Below are 23,984 nucleotides of genomic sequence, written 5' to 3'. Positions count from 1 at the left end.
TGTGGGACAGTGTCCATATGTAATAAAGAGCACCTGTTTCTAATTTTCACAGTTACCATATGGGCTGGCACCAGTCCTGCTATTATTATTGATTTCATTGTCCACTTTTCATCCTGTTTTACTATAATACTGCCATTAGCTCCAAATCCCAGAAGACTTGAGATTCTTACCTTTCAAGGGCTTTTCTCAAGCAACCTAGTGCCAGTACTCAAGCTTTCTATCCTAGAACTCCACATCCTTCCTGTTGGGGTGACCAACTCACTCCAGTTTACCCAGAACTTCTTGGTTATAGCAATGAAAGTCCCATGTCCTAGGAATATGGTTTGAATCCCTAAATGTCCCTCACTTTTCAGCCTAAATTATGGAAAATGACCCACAAGCAATCACTAATTCTCCCTTAAACATTAGTTTGAACTGGAGTGTGACCCCTGCTGTGAGCATTTATCTGGGACTCCCACACTCTTCTTTTTCCTTGCCTGGCCAGCCCTTGCTCCTGCCTTCCTTCCTCTGTACTTTGGCTCCTAGTCCCTCCTCCAGCCATCCTGACACAGTGTCCCCTCAGCACCTGCCTCTGACCACTAAGCATGAGAAGAGGTTATGTGACTGCACTCATCAGGGACTCAGGTGCAGAAGAACCCTGAGCAACTCGGCTCCTATGGAGACGCCTGGGACTCCAGGATTAAGCATGGATCATAACGGAGAAGAGGTGAACAGTACAATTTTCCAGATGAGATGGGCCATCCTAAAATGAGTTGCCATGAAGCAAAAATATACACAGCCTTCAGCATGAGAGAAGTGAAAACAACAACAACAAAAGGCCCAGTGACTGGCGATATACAGACAGAGAGCTTTAGGGACACTGAGATAAAGTCTGGGGTGGGCAAAGAGGATAATTAACAAGAAAGAAAATTCAGGGCAAAGACCCCAAACGCATGGGCAGCAGAGAATCTGGGAAGCTCCTTTTTCTCCCTCCAGCAGAACAGTTCCACCATAGAAAGGGGCTACCGACCTCCTCTGTGGCAGGAAAGATGTTCACTTCTCTACTCAGCAAGGCCAGGGCTTTGTGTCCCAGGCCCTGGGAACCCGAGGGTTATATATGGAAGGCCCTGTCCAGTGATGAGATCTGCCTCCAGAGCTTCTTGGCCATCAGCAGATAGGAGGGAGGGGTAAAAAGTGTGAAAGGGAAACACCAGAGTGAATGCACTGCTCATGGAGGGGTAACCAAGAACAAGACCCAAATATGCCCCCATCACTGTCAAGGCTGGAAGCTGCGAAACTGGCTGAAAAGAGAGCACCAAGAACAGAGCTAACTCAATACTTTAGTTCCAGGGTGAATGATATACCAGGTCTTCTTCTCTCCCAGTGTGCCTGGTAGACCCCTCTGCCACCAACAGGACGGGGCCCACGGGTGTGGTCCAACAGGCCTTGCTGCTCCTGGGGACTACAAATGGATGCTGTCATGGTGATCCTCCCCAGAGCATCCACTTGACCAGGCCTTCTGGCTTATTTGCTGGTTGATGTGCCCTCACCCTGCAAATTTTTCCCAGCTTTAAAGCAACTTCTGTACTGTCCTGATGAGTTCTCAAATCACACCTTGCCTAAAACTGGAAACCCTTAGATGACAGTCACTATGGTGAGGGAGAGGGTTCATTACAGGATGGAGGCTCCGCCACAGGCTGTGGACAGGTGTGGGAGCCAGTCCAGTTTCTACTCCCCTGTTTATCCGGAAACCCACCATATGCTCGAAAATTGGGCGATCACGGATCACATCGGCAAAAACATCTGACAACACAATCTCAATCTGTCACTGAAAATAGAACACATCTGTTTTTTTACCGTCTATGAACTAAACCATAAACATGAAATCCTGACTCCTATGTTTGTATAAGAAAGGTATTTCTACAAAGTTGCCCATGGCAATGTTATTTTTTTTTTTAATTTTTTTTTCAACGTTTATTTATTTTTGGGACAGAGAGAGACAGAGCATGAACGGGGGAGGGGCAGAGAGAGAGGGAGACACAGAATCGGAAGCAGGCTCCAGGCTCTGAGCCATCAGCCCAGAGCCCGACGCGGGGCTCGAACTCACGGACCGCGAGATCGTGACCTGGCTGAAGTCGGACGCTTAACCGACTGCGCCACCCAGGCGCCCCAAAGCAATGTTATTTTTAATTGGAAAAACACTGTAAACAACCTAAATGTACAAAAATAAGAGAATGGTTAAATAAACCACGAGAGGGATCTATGAAGTATAATTTTGTACTCTACTCTTCAGTAATATTTTAAAATATATTTTAGTCAGCTTGGAAAAGGTCTATGAAAGATGAAAACACAAAGACTCTGAACCGAGTAAACTATGATCCAAATTATCAGAACTGTGTATTAACATATGAACAGGAAAAGGTCTGGCAGGGTCTTAGGAGTGTAGGTTAATTTTGTTTTATTCTTTATTCTTTTTAGTAATTGTCACATGTACTCGAATTAACAGACGTTGATCCATGTCTTTCTGGTCCTGTCTATTCTTTTTTTTAAATGTTTATTTATTTTTGAGAGAGAGAGAGAGAGAGAGTGTCAGAGTGTGAGCAGGGAAGGGGCAGAGAGAGAGACACACACAGAATCCGAAGCAGGCTTCAGGCTCTGAGCTGTCAGCACAGAGGCCAACAGGGGGCTTGAACTCACGAACTATTAGATCATGACCTGAGACAAAGTCAGACGTTTAACTGACTGAGCCGCCCAGGCGCCTCTGGTACTGTTTATTCTTGATTCCAACTCTGTTAGGTCCGGGGCAGTTACCCAGATTGTGGATTCCAGAGAATCCACAGTTCTCTGCAAGGACTGCCAGACTGGCTTCTGGCTGAGGCCAAGTAAATGCTCAGAGACCAGGGTGGGACACCAGGGGGCACCCTGCCTCTGGCCCACAAGAATGACCCCCCCCCGCACAAACCACCTAGAACACAATCACCATCTACTATGAGGCTGACGTAGGTGGCTCCTTGGCTGCCTGGGTCAGCCCTCAGAGACCCTGTGGCAGGGAAGGGCACTGAAGATGGTGGGTAGCCCTGAGGTGGCTGGGTGAGGAATGAGGCTCAGAGGTGGTCATTCCATGGTGTCCCATGTGGCACTCAGTCCTGGGCCTCTTTCATGGTTTTTTGTTTTTTGTGTTTTTTTTTTTTTGCCATTGCCATGAACTACCTACTTATTTATTTACTTTTTTCTTTAAATTGGGGTTTAAAAACACCCAAATGAATCTATTTTTAAAAATAAACCCCCAAAACTGAAAAGCCAGCAATACTTGTCTCAAAAAAAAAAAAAAAAAAAAAAAAAAAGAAAAGAAAAGAAAAAGAAAAAGGAACTTAAATAAAACACGACAGAATGCTATTAACATTCTACCTCAACAGTGTGGCCTATGGAATGCTTTGAGAAAGAGCTTGTTCCTTCTTTGTCAGAGAGAGGGATTAGCAAATGCTGGAGAGGTGCTGAGCCTCGCCAACTGCCTTTCTCCTTGACATCATCAGAGAGATTGAAAAAGAACTTCAAAGGGAACAGCCCGGAACGGTAGGCCACATTCCTTAACGCTATGTCCGGGTACCATGTCAATCTTCGACTGCCAGTGAGACATGTATCCACCACTGGACAATGGGCAGAGGGGAAAGAAGGCAGGACTTGGAGTCTGAGCATCTGGGATTGAGTGACAGGGCCGAGCCATCCTCAGCGAGGTAGCCCTGAATAGTTACTTAATGTTTTTTCAAGTTTCAATGTCCTCATTGGCAAGACAGAATCACGACAGCTGACCTTCTTGTTCCACAGAGTTGGTGTGAGGCTTGGATATAATTTTGTGTGTGCTGTGGCTGGCACGTGTGTGTGTGTGTGTGTGTGTGTGTGTGTGTACATCTCTAATAAAAGAGCATATGGTTTGCAGTAATCCAAACGTGTATCTTGCAACTAATGGATTACTCCACAGGGATAGAATGCAGGTGCAATGCAAGGAAATACATTCCCACCAACGATTTACAGAGTTCTGCACAATTCACAAACTACTTTCACTACATTATTTAACTGATTGTCCCGACACTGCCACATAACCAGTCTAGGAAACCTAGCTGGATGGGTGACTGCATTAAGCCTTTAAAACAAACTCCAAACTCACTTTTCTCCTCCCTTTAACATCATTATCATCGATTATAATTCCATCATTGTAATCAGCCTAAAATAAATAAAACATTGTAGCTTATTGGTGACACTAAGAATTATACCTACTTTGATTACTCTCATTATTATCATTGCTAGGATTATCAGAACTGTGACATACTGGACCTCTACTGGCTGCCAGGGAGTGTGCTAGGCACAGGACATTAGTATTTTATTTAATCCACATTAACCCAGATGTAGATACTGTGTTTACCCTCATTTTAATTATGAGAGAACTGCCCCTCAGAGGAGTTCAGTAACTTATCTGAGACCACACAGCTAGGAAATGGCAGAACGTAAATATACAGCAATGTGTATCTGTCAAAGCCTGTGGCTGTTCACACTCCGTGTTCCCCTACCACCATAAGAGGCAGGGGCTGCACAAGCCCTCAGGGAGGATCCCTGCCATCAGGGACCTAGGGGGCCCAAAGCACAGAAAGGGCCCTGGGCAGGTCCAAAGATAAGGGGACAAATAGGTGGGCAAATGCTGAGCAGCACAAGGAGGGGCAAATGGAGCTAACCACAGAGAGGGGAGAATCTTCCGCTCCAACCAGCTGATCCAAACAGGCCAAATCGCATCCTGGGCAATTTTCCAGGCAGCCTTCAGAGAGTCACCCAGCCTGAGAAGCCAGCCAATTATGCCTGATCACTCTCTGCTGCTCTGTCCTTACTAAAGACAAGTCCAGACTGGCCCAATGTAGACAAATGAACAGTTCTATTATCTCTGAAAGGCAATCTAATTCCCTTCAAATTTAAAAGTCTCCACAGTTTCCTAACAGGCCTCAGTGGGGCTCATGTAGAAATTAATAAGTTCACAGTGTGCCCAGCTTGCTTTCATTATCATTTTTTTGCCATGCAATGGACAGGATTTTCATTATTACTCAAGGATTTTTCTGGATCTGATTCTCTAAGAAGGTCATGTCCACCGGGCCCAGACACTGGGTTGAGAACTGAGTTAGGTCTAATGGATTTGACTGACGTCTGAGAGAGGATGATTCACTGACTGAGGGTTGATGACACCTCTAGTACTCAGTGGGGGCAGGGATCGAAAGGCAACATCACTGGGAAAAAGAACTCGGAGAAAGTGGTGAGAAGTCCTGGGCTCCAGTCCCAGCCCCATGGCTGGCCTCCCCTGAGATGCTTGGGATCTCTCTGAGTTGGGTTATCTTGCTATGAAATGGGCACAGAAGAGGATATGGAAAAAAAACCCTCAAATTTATTAAGCTTCTATTATACCTCGAATCACTGTAACATTCATCGTAGACATTCTTTAAATTTAATCAAAACAACAGCCTTGGAAAGCTTATATTATTTTACAGATGAAGATGGTGAGGCTACTGTTACTGGTGATTGCACAACATCATCTAAATCACACCATTAGAATAAGCCGTAAAGGGGCCAGGGAATGAGACTAGAGTGGTAAGAATAGGACTGCAGACTCATATGAATATTCTGGAAAGGAATTTAACATGTTTCCAGAACTTTAAAATGTTTGACCTATTAATTCCAATTCTGGAAATCCATCCAAATGATAGAATCAGAAATGTAGACAATTATAATAAAAAAGAATTATAACAGATTATTTGCCTATCACCTCATACCCGTCAGAATGTTTATCTTCAAAACGATGAGAGATAAAATGTTGGCGAGGATGCAGAGAAAGGAAACCTTTGTGTACTGTTGGTGGGAATGTAAACTGGTACAGCCACTATGGAAAACAATATGGAGGATCCTCAAAAAATTACAAACATAAATACCATATGATCCAGCAATCCTACTTCTGTATATACATCCAAAGGAAATAAAATCAGGATTTCAAAGAGATATCTGCATCCCTATGTTCATTGCAGTATAACTCACAATAGCCAAGATATGGAAAACAACCTAAGTGTCTGTCAACGGATAAACTGATAAATGTATAAAGAAGAAAATTGATAAGTGTATAAATAATACTCCATTATTAGTATTATTCAGCCATGAGAGAAGAAATTCCTGCATTTGTGACAACATAGATGGACCCTGAGGACATTATGGTCAGTGAAATTAGCCAGACATAGAAGACAAATACTGCATGATCTCACTTATATATAGAATCTATATGTGGAATCACTTATATCACATATATGATATCACTTATATGTAGATTCCCTTATATGTGGAATCAGCTTTAAAAAATCAAACTCAGAAACAGGGAGTAAATGGTAGTTACCAGGCACTGGGGGTGGGGAAAATAGGGAGGTGTTGCCAAAGGGTAGAAAATTTCAGTTACAAGACAAATAAGTTTTAGGGATCTAATGTACAGCATGATGATTATAGTTAACAACATTGTTTTATATCCTTGAAAATTGCTAAGAGAATAGATCTTACATGTTCTCACCACAAAAAGGAAATTGTAATTATTTGAGGTGATGGAGATGTTAGATAACACTGTGGCAATAATCATTTTTCCAATATAGATGTTTATCAAATCAATACACTGTACACCTTAAACTTAGACAATGTTATATGTCAACTGTAACTCAATGAAGCTAGAAAAAAAAAAGAATGGTAAGCTACAGAATATTCATTGAGAAGGACATCACACAGCCATTTAATCAGTTGCAGAATTAATTAATGAAATGGTATATTTTCATTAGTTTAGTGGGAAAAATAAGTTGTTAGTAATTGTAATACGAGGAGAGATCACAATTTTTGGAGAAGAAAAAGAGTAGAAAAATGACTGGAAGGAAATACACTAAAATGTTAACAGAAGCTCTCTCTGGGGGTAAGAAAACATATTGTTCACACCTTTTTGTGTTTTACTATATTTCTCACATTTTCCACAATCAACACTTATTGTAATAATCAGGAAATATGCAGGAAAAGCTATTCTATGTCCCTGAATTTGCATTTATATGCAAAATGCAATGATGACTTCTATTTAAGTGAGTGATATTTTATGTAGATTTTTCTAAATTTTTTTTTCAAAGAGGGAAATCACAAAAGAAATGAGACAGAGCAAAAATGTTATGGATGGAACCATCTCCCAGCAAGCTTATGGCTCACCTCACAGGCTAAATTGGAAATAAAGACCAGTGGGAAAGGGGTGGAAAACTGACAATGCACAAACAGTTGATAAGGGGGGACTAAAAGCTACAGTTGACTTCAAGAACTGATGGAGCTGGCAGATATGAATTTTTCAATTTTATGAGAATGATAGAGATCTGAAATAAATCTTCAGTATTTTCTTTTTAAGATAAATGTTTTAAAATAAACGTCTGCAGCATGGATGGATGGTGAGTGCCTGTGTCCTGTCTTAGAGCTGATCATAAATAACACTGAGAAAAATAGCTTTGACCGTTCCAAAAAGCACCTTTATTTTTTACTCTGAAGAGCTTGGAAGATTATATTTTGATGCATTAAGCTAGATTTTTTTTATGCAGCTGCAAATATCAAGGAGCAGAGAAATTTTCTTCAGATGGGAATAACTACTCAGGGCTTGGCTTAGAAGCAAATCTTAGTTTCAAGATGTGCCTGAAAACCAGTGGGCATATCAGATGGTCAGAATACAAATTCAAGTTTGACGGATTTATGGTTTATGAAACACTTTGGTGAATCTTCAGGTGAAGTTATTAATTGTCCTGCAGTCCCATAAACCAAGCAAGAGAAGTAATCTTTTGTAAATCCAAACTTCCAAATATCAGATTTGCTTAAACTGTGCCCCCCTCCCCCATTTTGGTCTGTACCTTAAAGAGCTTATAACTTTATGGTAGAACAGTTTATTCAACAACTTCAGTTTCCTAGTTCACTATTAGAGGAGAACAGGGCTTCATTGAGGGTAGACATAATAAAGAATCAGACACATCCCTCATCTTTTAAAATGTTAGACGCACTACACTAAAGTAACTTACTTTTACTTTCTGCTTCATGTATCACTGGTTTTTTCTGTCATGTTTCAAAGAAGAGTCACACACTTGAAAGGAAAGGCGAATGAGAGGACCTGCTTGGTGGAAAGACCTATGCACACAGGCTGCAGAGAAGGGGCTGAGGGAAGCCAGGAGCACTTGCTCAGCCTAGAGAGGGAAGCCATGACTCAGCTTTGCATTTCCTATCTGGTTCATCAAGATAAACCAGAATCCTGCCTTCTTACACTAAATCTCCCAATTTTTAAATATTGTCTCCATTTTGTTAAGCACACAGTGCATTCCAAACCAAACATTTCCATAACCCAACATTTTTTGCTAGTGCTTGTTTTAAAATCTCATTTCTAGGAGGTTAAGAATTGCTGATTCACCCCAATATCATCTAATTATATCCAAGAAGGGGATGCTTTGGAATAGTCTCAGGCTGGCAAAGAGGGTCTGGGAAAGATAACTCCTCTTTTGTGGAAAAGACAGCATGGGATTCACACTTCTGAGTGGAATTTGGTTGAGCTGGAAACTTTGATGATGGCTGGAAGATGTAAGGAAATATCCCCACTCTAAAACACCATGCAAGTCACAGTTAGGTGCCCTTGGTGGTAATCAGTCTAACATGAAATAAAGATAAAGCTTCTTCTGAGAGTCAAGAGTATCTCCCTGATGCTCTGTAAGAATACTTATGGGTTTATCTTCACATAACGCTGAATTTCCCCCATTGAACCCACCCCCTCACTCCTTACTTTACAATGTTCTGGAATGAAAAAGGGGCCTTCATAGAGCTTATCTCTTAGAAGTGTGAAAGAGCCATTTTTTTCTGCCCAAGTAGCTCATAATGTAGCAGACAAACTGTCAGAAAAAAATAGACTTCATCATGGTGAAAACCTCAGCCTGGCACCCATCTATCATAAAGCAATCTTCTAGAAATCTTGAAAACCTTCGTTAAATTTCCTGTCTTTCTCCTGACAGTGATAAAATGTTAACAATATTACTCATGATGCAGGCATCTTCAGAAATTTTTTGCCCATTCCCTCCTGCCCCTACCATCAGCCATCCCCTTCTCTTTGCCAGAGTCTGTGGAAATGTGAGACATAGCCATATTCTTCACACACTGGTCCAGAGAGCTGGTCCTTACAGGAGGTTAGAGAAGGAAGTAGTCATTATCTTGATGATAATGAGAAGACTCTCTACCACAAGCTGCAGAGGACAAAATGGCACTGTCTTTTGATTCCTCCGCCAAAAGCCACACCCACTGTGAATCTCAAGGGCACAGCCCTCTCCTATCGTTAGCAAATATTTCTTGGTCCTTTTTTTCTTTCCCTCTTCTCTTGCCAAGCTACCAAGCTGCAATTCTTCACCTGTCCATGATATATGGGTAGTGGGGACAATGGGTCACACACTTAATCTGTCGATAGGTCATCTTTCAAGAGGGAAAATTCCCCTATGGACCTTACTAGCCCGGCTTTTCCAACTCCAGAGGCCACTTCAGCAATATACCATCACTCAGAAGAAGAAATAAGGGTCTTGCACTGGAGGCAATACCAAAGGAAAAAACCATAAATCAGAAATCAGAACCACACCAGAAGTCAGAAGAGGCACAGAGCTTTGAAATCACAGACTGATCATGAAGAGATGCACAGAGGGGACAAGAGCTATAGACAGCCTGAGTCTCAGCTCCATGGAGGCTTCCTGACATGTTTAAAGGAGGGCTAAGTGCAACCATAATAAGCCATCATCTCACCTGCAAAAGGAACTGGTGCATCTTTATCCAGGGCTACAAGTGGTGGGTCCAAAATCACTGTGTCGTTGTTCTCAGTTATGACTCCGTGATATGAGGTCTCGATCCATGGCTTGTGCTTGTTGACTAGAACACAATGGAAACAAAGATTGACTTTTAAGATCACCACTTGAATAGCTCATCCATAATGATATTATTAATAGTGCACATTTGTCCAATCATATGCTCTCATCCAACAACTGCATGAGAGACAAAGAGCACGATGGTCCCATTTTACACCTAAGGAACCTTCAGAGAAGCGAGGTTCAGAGAGAAGTTCAATGAGGCACACAGAAAGTTGGGCAGCAGATTTTTGGGCTCCAAGACCAGGGATCTTTCACTTGACCCAAATCCAACTATTTCTATTCCTGGATGCCCAGTGTAGATAGCTACTGTTTAAAAACTGACTGAAAGCTTTAATTCTCAAATGCTACCATCTATTAATAGATGTTTCAGGATTAATATTCATTATCAATCAATGAACTAGCAGGTCATGGCTGTGTGCTGGAATTTCTGACCTCAACCTAATCATTACAAATTGTTACTGCATTTTATATACATACATATCTGTATATGTACCAACATATGTGTAAAGATACAACAGACATTTGAATGCTTTCTTATCACTTAAAAACTGTGTCTATCTTAATGGTCGAAATTGCCTAAGCAGTTTAAGTTGCTCTTTAGTAATTTTACCAGGTGAATAACATATTATTTAATGGAAAATTAACACACGTCAAATACATGCTACTGGTTGAATTATGGCCCTGAAAAAAAAGAGGTTAGAGTCCTAACCTCCAGTACCTTGGAAAGTGACCTTATGTGGAGAGAGGGTCTTTATATGGGTAATCAAGTTAAAGTGAGGTCCTTTGGGCAGGACTTAATCCAAAATGAATGGTGCCTTATAAAAAGGGGAAATTTGGACACAGAGACAGACATGCATACATGTGAGTGCAATGTGTTCTGTTGCCACCAGCCAAGAAACTACCAGAAGCCAGAAGAGACACTTGGGACAGATCTATCCCTTGTACTTTCAGAGCAAGCCTGGTCCTGCCAACAACTTGATTTCAGACTTCTGGCCTCCAGAACTGTGAGACAGTAAATTTCTGTTGTTCTAAGCCATAAAGTTAGTAGCACTTTCTTAAGGCAGGCCTAGCAAAGGAATACAAGATACTTATGGTCAACAGCCACACATAAAGGGCCGAGAATTTAAATAAGACTTGAGCTAGGGTTGGTGTAATATTCCTGTGTGAATACCCCAAGTCTGTCAATTCCATCTCCTTTTTTGGTTCTGGCCCTGCCATCACCTCTCTGCATGCCTGTAGTGGCCTTCTGACTGATCTTCCAGTAAGAAGTCCTATCCCACTCCAATTCATCCTCTACTATGGCATTAAGAATAATATCCTGAAACATTAATCTGATTCCTCAACTGTGATCTTCTTGGTTTGTCCTTTATTCCCCTACATACACTCACACAAGTCTGAGGGCAGGGTAGGTGCTTAAGAAGCAAAATAACAGGTTAGAGGGAACCCTAGAATAATCAAAGTTGTCCTGATGCCAATCCTCACACCCTGCTTCACAGTTTGAATGATGCTGTCACATGCGTAACGCTCCCCACAGGGACCTAAGAGGTAGGTGTGATCATTATGAAAATGATGAAGAACTTCTTTCACAAGGTGTGACTTTCCCAGGATGGCCACAGGCTTGAAAACTAACAATTGGGAAGACCAACAATTCTCTCATATGTGGTGAGATTCAAAAACACATACATGTGTACATAAACATATTCATATTATAATACAAAGTCAGGCACATTATAATATATAACACACATTAAAATATATATACATATCATAGTGTATAATTTTCAGTAGTTACCGCAAAGCAAGAGCTTATAAAATTGAAAACAGCTCTGTTGCAGTGGCTCCTGTCCCCTTTCCACCCCATCATGCTTCAAAAGGTCAGCTAAGAGATGCTCTAGGATAGCTGGGAGACTCAACCTGGCCACCATTTTGCTCCTTCTCACTCATTTCACAGCAATCACGAACTAACCAAGAGGCAGTTTAGTGGAGCAGGGACATATGCCTGTTCTTCTCAGGTCTTGGCTCCTGAGAGCTATTTCTGCGGATTGGATCATGCCCAGGTCAGAGAGAGGCTCTGCCCACTGTGGGTCTGAATGGGACAGCAGGCTCCTCCGTGCTTACATGCTGGCATTCGAACCAGTTCTTCATTATGGACCCTGGAAGAATTACGGCCACCCAGGGTTGTCCCCGCGCGCCTTTGCTCTTTTATTAGCCATCAACACAAACGCAATGTAAATAATTTGCAGCTGTTGGGAGAAACAATTAATCTTTTTTCCCCTTTAATTAAACCTAGGGGCTATTCATTAGACATGTGGATAGAGGATATGCCATAAGCTCATCCAGTGTTTCAGGTTCACTGTGCCACTTGACTCGATGGCAGACAATGGAATCTAGAGCCAGTTGCTAGATTGCTGGGTTTCAGGCCTGGCTTAGCCACCTCGGGCCACTTCTATGTGAGTCAGTTGGCCACTCAGAGTGTCAACTCCCTGAACTGTAAAATGGGGAAAACGACTCCACTCACAGGGTTGTCATGTTATTCAGACGCCCTGGCCTGGACACACAGCCCCTGACCTTTGATTACTCAGACTTACCACCCTCATCTCACAGAGCCCCTGACCTTTCATTAGTCAGACTGACCACTACTCTCTGAGCAGTGACAGTGTCAGCAGGGAGGGGATTTATAGACCTTACAGTTGGGGTTTCCCATCATGAGTGGGGATGGATTTATTTCCTTTTATCCATAGGCCTGCCGTCCTTTTCTCCTCTCATCACTAGTTGTGTACCTATCACATATTAGGCATTTTACATACATTCATTAATCCTCATCACAACCCCATAATATAAGACTTTATAGCTCATTTTGCAGGTGAGGAACTGAAGCTCAGAGGGGCTTAAATGTTCCCTTTTTGAAAAATAAGAGTGTTAACATCCCTACAGTTTCCACATTTTTCTTCCACCTTCTAACTTCCTTCAAATCTTTCTTGACTTTCTCATTGTCAAGGTTGACAAACATTTGCATTTTCATGTGTAAGCTAAATTAAATCTTCTTTGCTTTGTCTATAGATCAAATCCTCAGGGCTGCACACCAATAACTTAAATTTGCATGATTTTGACTATGAGGCTTTTGTTCATGGCTGAGCTGAGTGTTATGCAAGGATTGCTTTCCTTTCTTAATGGTTTAACTGTCATTCCACGGATGACGTTCCTTGTACCCAGACCAACTGGACTCTTGATAGTTTCATGCCATCGGATAACTAAATCATACTCTATTTTAACTTGCATCATATTTGAAACCATCCTCCTTTGTATATTCTTTGTTTTATGAACATAAAGGTTATCTTTTTTCATTCTATTGAATTATGAAACACAGGACCTTTTCCCCACATCCCAACCATATTACAGCTTTTTAATCATTCTATCTATTACTCATCATCCCTCATTTGCAAAATGGAGATACTTACTTCGTAAGAATGTTGTAAAAATTGTATGAGATCATTTAGGCAAATCTAGTATCTCTGACATGAATAGGCGTTCAAATATTAACTTCCCCTAAGCCCATCTCACACTTCTAAGGAGCTAAAGTGTAGCTTTGCACTCACAGAGATATTTAGCCCAACTCCATTCATTCAACAAATATTTATGGGTCACCTAAAAATATGCAAGAACAGCTTAAGCATGGGGTGGGGGAGGTAAATTGGGGAAGAGTCCCTGAATGAAACACTTGAAAAAATTCAGCATCCATTTATAATCAGAACAATCAGTAAATAGGGAATAGAAGGGAACTTCCTCAATCTGATAAAGAACTTTTGTAGAAAACCAAAGCTAACATTGTGCTTTATGGTTAAAGAGTAAATTGGGGCGCCTGGGTGGCGCAGTCGGTTAAGCGTCCGACTTCAGCCAGGTCACGATCTTGCGGTCCGTGAGTTCGAGCCCCGCGTCAGGCTCTGGGCTGATGGCTCGGAGCCTGGAGCCTGTTTCCGATTCTGTGTCTCCCTCTCTCTCTGCCCCTCCCCCGTTCATGCTCTGTCTCTCTCTGTCCCAAAAATAAATAAACGTTGAAAAAAAAATTAAAAAAAAAAAAAAAGAGTAAATGTTCCCAAGAGCAGAAAGAATACACAAGGATGTCCACTTTTACCTTGTACTGTACTATGCACATTGTACTGGAGGTTCTAACCCATTCAATAAGACAAGGAAAAAAATAAGATTGGAAATTAAAAAGTAAAATTGTCTTTACTTGCAGAGAACATGATCCTCAATGAAGCAAATTCTATGGAATCTATGAAAATGTTACTAGAACTAATAAGTGAGTTTAGGAAAATCACTGTATAATAAGTAAATACATAAAAAAGCAATTATATTTTTATGTACTAGCAGTAAACTATTGAAAATTTAAATAAAAGAGTTCCCATTTCTCCACATCCTCTCCAGCATCTATAGTGTCCTGACTTGTTCATTTTAGCCACTCTGACTGGCGTGAGGTGGTATCTCAGTGTGGTTTTGATTTGTACTTCCCTGATGTTTATAGCAACACTTTCAACAATAGCCAAATTATGGAAAGAGCCTAAATGCCCATCAACTGATGAATGGATAAAGAAATTGTGGTTTATATACACAATGGACTACTACTTGGCAATGAGAAAGAATGAAATATGCTCTTTGGAGCAACGTGGATGGAACTGGAGAGTTATGCTATGTGAAATAAGTCATACAGAGAAAGACAGATACCGTATGTTTTTACTCTTATGTGGATCCTGAGAAACTTAACCGAAGACCATGGCAGAGGGGAAGGAAAAAAGAAGTTAGAGAGGGAGAGAGCCAAACCATAAGAGACTCTTAAAAACTGAGAATAAAGTGAGAGTTTATGGGGGGTGGGAGGGAGGGGAGGGTGAGTGACGGGCATTGAGGAGGGCACTTGTTGGAATGAGCACTGGGTGTAGTATGGAAACCAATTTGACAATAAATTCCATATAAAAGAAAAGAAAAGAAAAGAAAAGAAAAGAAAAGAAAAGAAAAGAAAAGAAAATTTAAATAAAAAATACTAATATGATAACATCAACAACCAACAGATACTTAGGAATAACTTTCAAAAAATACATGTAGGGTATGGAAACCAATTTGACAATAAATTCCATAGAAAAGAAAAGAAAAGAAAAGAAAAGAAAAGAAAAGAAAAGAAAAGAAAAGAAAATTTAAATAAAAAATACTAATATGATAACATCAACAACCAACAGATACTTAGGAATAACTTTCAAAAAATACATGTAGGATCTGCACACACAAGACGCCAAGATATTGCTTAAATAATTTAAAGAACACCCAGGGGTGCCTGGGTGGCTCAGTCGGTTGAGCGTCCGACTTTGGCTCAGGTCATGATCTCATGGTCCATGAGTTCGAGCCCCTCATCAGGCTCTGTGCTGACAGTTCAGAGCCTGGAGCTTGCTTTGCATTCTGTGTCTCCCTCTCTCTCTGCCCCTCTCCAGTTTGCACTCTGTCTCTATCAAAAAATGAATAAATGTTAAAAAAAAATAAAGAATTTAAAGAACACCTGCAGCAGTCTTAATGGAGACAGACAGTGTTCATGGTTCAGTAGACTCAATATAATTAAACATAAATTTTACCCTAATTGATCAATGCACCCCAAATCAAAATAACAGGATTTTTAAGGGATAAGCTAATTCTAAAATTTATATGAAAATTTAAATAACTGATAGAGCCAAAACAATTTTGAGAAAGAAGGGCAAAGTTGGAGGACTCACACTACTCGATTTTAAAACTTATGGGGCGCCTGGGTGGCGCAGTCGGTTAAGCGTCCGACTTCAGCCAGGTCACGATCTCGCGGTGCGTGAGGTCGAGCCCCGCGTCAGGCTCTGGGCTGATGGCTCGGAGCCTGGAGCCTGTTTCCGATTCTGTGTCTCCCTCTCTCTCTGCCCCTCCCCCGTTCATGCTCTGTCTCTCTCTGTCCCAAAAATAAATAAACGTTGAAAAAAAAAAATTAAAAAAAAAAAAAAAACTTATTATAAAGTTTCTCTAATCAAGTAGTATGGTATTAACATAAGATAGACCTACAGACCAACATAAAAAAAAAAATTAAGAGTGCAGAAATAGACATACATGTGGTCAATTAATTTCTGACAAATTTTCTTTCCAAGAAAATTCAATGAAGAATGGTCTTTCATTTATGCTTCTGGAAAAATTGGATATCCATATTTTAAAAAAAGAAGAACTTCAATTCTACTATACATAATACACAGAAATTATCTCTAAATGGATCATGGTCCTAAAATGTAGGACTTAAAATTATGAAACTTTTAAAAGAGAGCATAAAAGAAAAGCTCAGTGTCCTTGGGTTAGGCAAAGATTTATTACAAGGGACAAAAAGAACACTGAATAAAAATAAAACTGATACATCAAACTTTACAAAAATTATACATTTATATTCTTTACTCTTCAGAAAATATTTTTTTGAAGCCATAGACTGAGGTAATATTTGAGAGACATATCTCACAAAGGACTTGTATCCAAAAACATATAAAGAACTCTTATAACTCAATAATGCGAAAAATAATCTGTAAAAAAAAAAAAAGGCAAAAATTTGAACACACCTGTCACCTGAGGAGATAAGAACATGAAAGGATGCTCAACATTAGTAGTTATCAAGGATGTGTAAGTTAAAGCCACAATTGGATGTCACCATACCACCACCTGAATGCTTAAAATAAGAGTGACAATACCAAGTTCTAATGAAGATGTGAAACAGTTGAAACTCTCATACACTGCTGGTATGAACGTAAAATAATACAGTTACTTGGGAAAATAGTTTAGCAATTTCTTATAAAATGACTCAGCAATTCCATTCCTAGGATCTACCCAAGAGAAATGAAAACATAAATTATCCAAAAAGACTTATATGCAAATGTTCAGAGAAACTATATTCAGAATAGTGCCAAACTGGAAAATAAAATGGCCATCAACTAGTGAATGGATAAACAAATTGCAGTGTATCTATATAATGGACTCAGCAGTAAAAAGAAATCAACTACTGATCCATACAAGAAAGTGACTGAATATCCAAAGCACTTCTCTGGTGAAATGAAGCGAAAGAAGCCAGACACAAAAGACTACATGCTATTTGATGCCATTCATGTGACATTCTAGAAAATGCCAAAATATAAGGACAGATTATGGGTCAGCAGTTGCCAGGGTCTGGGGATGGGGTAGGGTTTGCTTGTACAGGGGACACAAGGGAAGTTCTAAATGATGGTACTGTTCTGTAGCTTGATTGTTGTGGTGGTTATATTTCTGCATGCCTTTGGCAAAATTTAGCAATCTGCACATTTTAAAAGGTTAGATTTTATTATATGTATATTATACGTGTAATTTATAATGTGGTGTTAAATATGTGGTAAGAACAAACTTCTTACCATCAAGGGACCCTCAGACTGGAGAGAGACCTATGATAACCAGTATGGTAAGAGATAGAGAAGCAAAGGAAAAGCAGAGTGCTATAGAAAAAGAGAGGAGAAGCACTAATCCAGCCATGGTAATCTAGAATTACTTCCTAAAGACAGTAGAATCAAAGTCATAAGTAGTAGGAATTAAGCAGGGATAAAGGATGTGCGAGTCGCAGGCAGAGAAACCTGCCTGGGCAAAGACCAATGGTAAAAGCACCTGGTGCACCATAGGGGAACTGTAAATAGTTAGGTTTAGCTGAGAACAAAGTCTGAGGGGCAAGTCCAGCCAAGAGTCTGGACTGAAAGATAGTATCTACATCACTCGGGGTTTATTGGCATGTACAGATTCTTCCAGAAGCCACTTCCAAATGCTGCATTCATGGGATACCAGAGAACCATCTTCTTTCCAGAAAGAAGCAATAGCTATTGATGCTTGTGCCTTGGCTGTTGTTCTTTATGCAATCTGTTCCCTCCCCTGACAACAGTTCTTTCTGCTTTTTTGTTCCAATAGACTGAGGCCAGTCAGCTCATACTTTACTCCCTTTGGATGTAACTTCAGAGGAACTGACTTTTTATCAGTTCTTCATAAGATAACATCCCTGTTTGCAACACAACTCTTTCTGAGGCTGAACTCTGTCATATCATGCCCCCTTAGGACTGCTTCTTGCCTCTGTCTTGCCTCTTTCCCATGCTGTTTCAGCATCTGGAAAAATGCCTGTGTCTTTGCACTCATACAGAGGAAACACCAGTGTGATATTTCTGCTCCATTTACAGAGAAATTAGGTCTTGCCACCCAATGCGTCTTTAACTAGAGTGCAGATGCATTCTCAGGAGCACTCCTTGCCTCCCTCTCCTTGCTTCCACCTCTGAAAAAGTGCATTAACACTCAATCCAAGCAGCAGGACCAAGCAGCTGTTGATTTATCCTTTGGATCTTTCTATTCTCATCGTAAAGTTGACCCTCAGAACTCCAATGCTTCCCTCTGTTAGTAAAATACAAACACTATACTGATTACAAAGTGCTCTAGAGAAGTTAACTTATATCCCAGGTCATTCTTGTAGTTAGGCTGGTCTTTTGCCTGTGATGTGCAACTTCCCCTTTCTGACGAGGTGCCCTGGTAGAGGTGTTTAGAAAGAGTGGATATCCATCCCAATGGGAAATCAATGAGTGGGGTAGGCTGGGCCAACTGGTTGGACCTTTCAACTTTTATTTAGGAGGCAGGCCCAGAACCTATAATTTATTTGGTATTAGACACTTGAGATAAAAGTTCATGTGGAGTTGGGGCTTGTATTCATGTAATGATCACTCAAAGTTTAGGGGGAGCTGAGAAGCCATTAAAATGAGAGAAAGCTACCAGGAGACAGGATTTGGGAGCCAAGAAGCAGAGAGAAGAGAAGCACCCCAAGCAGCTGTAGGAAGTACAGAGTTTGGCAGCCCACTCTGGTTTTCCAGTAGATGTCCTGTTCAGCCTGCTGTGGAGTGGTTGAGGTTGCCAACTGGACTCATTGGCTTGCTGTGGGGGGTCTGAAGTTGTCAAATGAAACCTTTCAATTTTTCTGCCAAGGCACCAATTTTTTTTTTTTTTTTTTTTGTATTTGTAATAGTTTGAGCCGGGTATCTATTGTTATAATAAAATGATTCCTAATTATAATAATTGTAATAGCATTTAAAAAAGTGTTTTTATTCCTAATTCCAAAGTGTAGATAGGACAGGGCCCCTGTCCAAGTGAGAGGTCAGCCTGCCTACAGGCAAATCAGACGCTACACTTGCTTATGATCCATCAGTAGTAATCCTGCCTTCAACTAGCAGATCAGAGGAAGCTCCCCAAAGGTACCAGCTCCCTGATTACCCACATCTTTACCCTCATTGTGCCATCTACTCCTCGCCTCTTTCTTTCTCCTGACTCCTGCTTGTGCATCCTTCCAGATTCACCTCCAGCCCCACCTCCTCCAATTGTCCTCCTCTGCACCCACGTCACCCTGTACCACCTGATCTCATGCTACAAGTCCACTGCATTGCCATTAGCTCTTTCCCTACCCCTCTTTACTTGCCCTCTTCAGGGAACAGTCATGATGATATCCACAGGACCTAACACAGTGCCCAGCACCTTGGTAAATGAGGTGAGCACACCTCTGCCTTGCTGGCACCTCCAATGCCTGAAGCAATTAGCAGCACTGTGCTTCCAATGAGCAGGTATTTCTACATCACCCAAATAGAAAGAGGGTGTGCCTCCCAAATCATAAGGTGACATTTGCCATCACTTAATTAGAGGCAATGAATCTTTCTTGCTAGAGGTACCAATTAGAGAGTTTTAAATACAAATCCCATGTGTGTGACTCATACATGCAAATATTCACAGAAGATGAGAGTTAAATTTCACTGCTTTAATTGGGTTTAAAAAGCATTTGAAAAGAAGATGACTGAGTTGTTAATCTGTAACTGCTTGATAGGTGCTTTCAGTGGGGGTAGCATGTTGCTTTCCTTCCCTTCCTATCTCCTTTCCTTATATCCATCGATCAATCCACTTACATACCATTCCTATTTTTTCTTCCCTTCTATCTGTCATTTTCCACTCATGAATACTCATTTGTTTGGAGTGTGGGTTCTCTTAAAGTCCTTACTCCAGCCTGGGTACGAACCACATTCCATTATCCCATTGGGTAGTAGCATGTGAGCCAGGAGCAAAGCTAGGGAGAAATGTGCACTGGATGATTGTGTAATCTTACAAAAGTGAGTTTTAGCTGTCTCTGAATAAGCCATCTGGACAAAGCCAACTGCCCAAAGCTTGCCCTAAGACAAAGTTCAAGATTGGGCGCAAGGGGTACTGGGCTTCATGTCATAGTTCTGACACCATGTAACCAACAGGATGTCTTAGGCGAGTCTTTCAATCTTTCCAGACCTCTGCTCCCTCTCCTTTATAAAATGTAGGCAATACCAATTCCGCAGGGTTACTGGGAGGAAGACAAACGAGACCCAGGGTCAGAGCTGACTCAGTGACCAGCATGTTGTATGTCCACAGTAAAGTCCCTTTAATCCTGAAGCTCAACACCTACGGGCTGGGGTTAGGACCCACATGGGACCCAGTGTACCCCAGCTCGAAAGTGTTCAAGTTACCCAATAAACCTACTGGTGGCCTAAAAACCTAAGAGAATTCCCAGGGTATGGGGAAATTGGATTAAGTCTGTGAAGAAGACTGAGAGCCACTCAAAAGGATCCTTTGGAACAGGAAGAAGGGCAGGGGGAGGCAGGGATTGTGATTGTGTAATGTTCCCATTCAGCTGCTAGAGCCAACTCATTTTTCCACACAAAATGTCTTACCTTCCGAACAAAATGATTGCTACAGCTTTAATTTCCCAACAGTGTTATTCCTTCAGTATCTCATACTTCACTACTTTTTAAACATCTTTAACCCCCAAAACCAGCCCTTCACTTACTTTGCAGTTTATGCTACTAAATGTTAATTGTCTAAAACTCTTCCTGTAATTACCATTGCTCAACATAATCAGGAATTGCTACTATGTGACCGGCTCTATTGCTGTAATCTCATTAAATCCTTACAACCATCCCTGTGAGAGGAAAGCACAGACTCCATTTCATGGGTGAGGTTATGGAGGTTCTGAGTGCTTAAATCAGTCAAGTCAAGTGCTTAAATGGTCCCTAATGGAGGAACTGAGAGTCCCACCCCAACGGGTTATTCTTCCCCCTGTCCAGAGGTCAATGCAACAGCACATTTATTTCCATCTCCTGTGGGTCCAGCCTTGGATCAAGTGCCCTGTGGGAGCACAAGGGGACAAAATAGCCAAGAATGAAATCGATGGGACAACAATCAGGGTTCTCCAGAGAAACAGAACCAATAGGGGCTAGAAAGAGATAGATAAATACGTGTACATATACATAACACGCGTATGTGTGTATACATTTCTGTATGTGTATATATGCATATATAAAAGGACTAGCTTGCATGATTATGGAGGCTGGCAAATCTGAAATCTATGGGGCAGGTCTGCAGGCTGAAAGCTCAGGCAGGAGTTGACGCTACAGTCTTGACAAAGAATTTCTTCTCTGGGAAAACTCAGTTTTTGCTCTTCAAGCCTTTTGACTGATTGTATGAGGTGCACCCACATTATTGAGGGTAATCTCCTTTACTTAAAACCAATTGATTGTAGATGTTAGCCACATTTCCGAAAAACCTTCATAGCAACACCCAGATTAGTGTTTCATTGAATAACTAGATACTATAACCTAGCCAAATAGACACAGAAAACTAACCATCACACTCACTGAATAATTTTTTAAAATGTTATATTCAAAAATGAGGGAAAGGATTTGAGGTGACAGTGTAAATTCCTTTTAACCTCAGATAGAAACACTATATTTTTGTTTCTCTACTGTCAAACTAATAAATAAAACCTTTGTGGCTTATGATATCAACTTTGTTCCAGAGGATAGGAAATGTGTGATACATTTTTATTGCAAATTCCATTTCATGCCTTAGATCCCAAGATGTTCAGAACAATGAATGGCAATTATCTGGTTTAGAGTATATTCACTGCAAAATGCCCATCTGCTTCTCACTGCTTCCAAAAGAAAGCACTGGCAGGCCAATCTCACTTCTTATTTATGTGGACTAACTGGCTCCTTTCTGGGAAGTTGTGGGATATCGATAGCAGAGGACAGGGAAAAAGAAAAAAAAGCCTCCCCTCCACCACTACCAAATACATGATCCTAATAAAGCTGCAAGCTAAATACCCTAGGTCACCCTCATGATCAGCCCTGAGTGGCAGGGTTTCAGACAAGGTTGTTCCATTTGCAATTAAATGTCTACAGTATCACCTGCTCAGCTCAGCTCAGGCACCAGTGACTCAGGGAAGTATTCACTGAGCCTCCCCTTTCCCTCCACCCATGAGGACGCACGCAAGACTGAATTATGTCTTTTTGTGCTCCCATAGCCACATCCCTATCCTTAGCACAGTAAGCACTATACCGGGCTGTAAATATCCTTTGTGTCTTTCCTCTAGCCGATGGTGGGGAAAGATGCTGGGTTTTCCGTGTCTGTATCTCTAACCCTAGTACAGCAGTTCTCAAAGTACAGCCCAGGAACTCTTGGGTGTCCCTAAGACCCTTGAGGGTTCACAAAGTCAAAACTATATTCATAAAAGTACTGAGATACTATTTGATTCCTTTGCTCTCATTCCCTATGGAATTTTCCAGAGGTTATATAACATGATACCACAACAGATTAAATGCAGAAGCAGATAAGAGAATTCAGCTCTCTTCTATTAAGTCAGACAGTTGCAAAACTATAAAACAATAGCACTCTCTTCACTATTTTTTTACTTTGGATAACATAGTTGTTTTTAAGAGAAAGTATTTTTGTCAATATCATATGGGTTTATTATTATTTTAACTGAATCAATAAAATCATATTTTAAACTGTATCAGCTGTAATTAATAATGTAATAAACAGCTACAGGCGTAATCCACAAAAAAATGAACTCTTTGGGATTTTCAATGATATGAGTGTTAAAGTGTTTTGAGACCAAACGAATTTGCTCTGTGACCTGGCAAAGGACTCACAGCATAATACTCTTTACGTAGGAAGAAAAAGAACAGACGTGAATGGAGAAGACAGAGGAGAGAGAGAACAAGGATATAGAGGAGAGGGAGAGAAAGAAAAGATATCTAAAGTTGTCAAGGCGAGATTCACATAATCAATTCTTAGATTCAACTCAGTTGGAGGAAAGTTGATCAATATAGTGACAAGATCAGTCCTTTCTCTGGTTCTGGATGTAAAAGAAAAGCAACTGGTTGACTGAACTGCTTGCACACCAATTGTTGCTATACCGGGCAGAGAACAGAGCTTCAGATTCTTTTGGAAAAAGCAAGAGAAGCATCTTCTCTTGCTGTATGAACTTGAGCGCATGCTGTCAAGAGAATAATTGTCTGAAATCACAGTCCTTATATCTCTTGCAACCTGGTTGGAGAAGCCGCCATAAAAAGAAACAAACTTCATAAATCATTCCTGCAAAAGGCATCAAAGGTTAAAAGCATCGTGATGAATTTCTGAAATAAATCTGTACTCTGAATTTTCAGAGTGTTTGAGAGGCAACCAGTGTGTCTCAAAAGAGAAATCATGATCTTAGCGATTTTAAAGGGTAACTCCACTGTTAAAGGTGTCAATTTCTCCTAGCGGTAAATAGAACAGGTATTTGCCAACTAGAAGAGTCTCCCAATGCTTACTTAAGGCATCCTTCCCAAAAGAGATGGGTGAGATCCCTGGTCTCCTGGGTGCTGTGGAAGCGGGGGAGCATGGCACATGGTGGGTAGTCAACACATGTGTGTTAAAAGCTCAATGAATGAATACGCTCTTTCTGCTTGTGTCAATTGTCTGTATGAAGACCCCATGCACAATGTTGCTTCCCCAAATATAAATTCTCTTAACCAACGTTTCTGGTTTGGACATATTTACTTCTGAATAACGTTTGATCGATCAAGAGAATGCTGGTTTCCACATATACCAACACTACTTCTGGGGATAACTGAACAAGGAAGAAACAAGGAAAAGAAAAAGAGAAAAGATGGACAAGGTCTA

General features: G+C 40.9%; 1 protein-coding gene across 1 annotated transcript in view; it reads right to left on the bottom strand.

The window, feature by feature from the left end:
- CLSTN2 (calsyntenin 2) overlaps positions 1-23,984 on the bottom strand; it is a 611,966-nt gene that overhangs the window by 376,820 nt on the left and 211,162 nt on the right. The window contains exon 2 of the mRNA XM_030330025.1: positions 9,823-9,945. Coding sequence (XP_030185885.1) covers positions 9,823-9,945 — 123 coding nt within the window. The remainder of the gene's footprint in view (positions 1-9,822; positions 9,946-23,984) is intronic.

Source organism: Lynx canadensis, chromosome C2, assembly GCF_007474595.2.
Source record: "Lynx canadensis isolate LIC74 chromosome C2, mLynCan4.pri.v2, whole genome shotgun sequence".
NCBI lineage: Eukaryota > Metazoa > Chordata > Mammalia > Carnivora > Felidae > Lynx > Lynx canadensis.
Note: the sequence above shows the minus strand (reverse complement) of the source record. Positions and strands in the feature narration are given on the sequence as shown.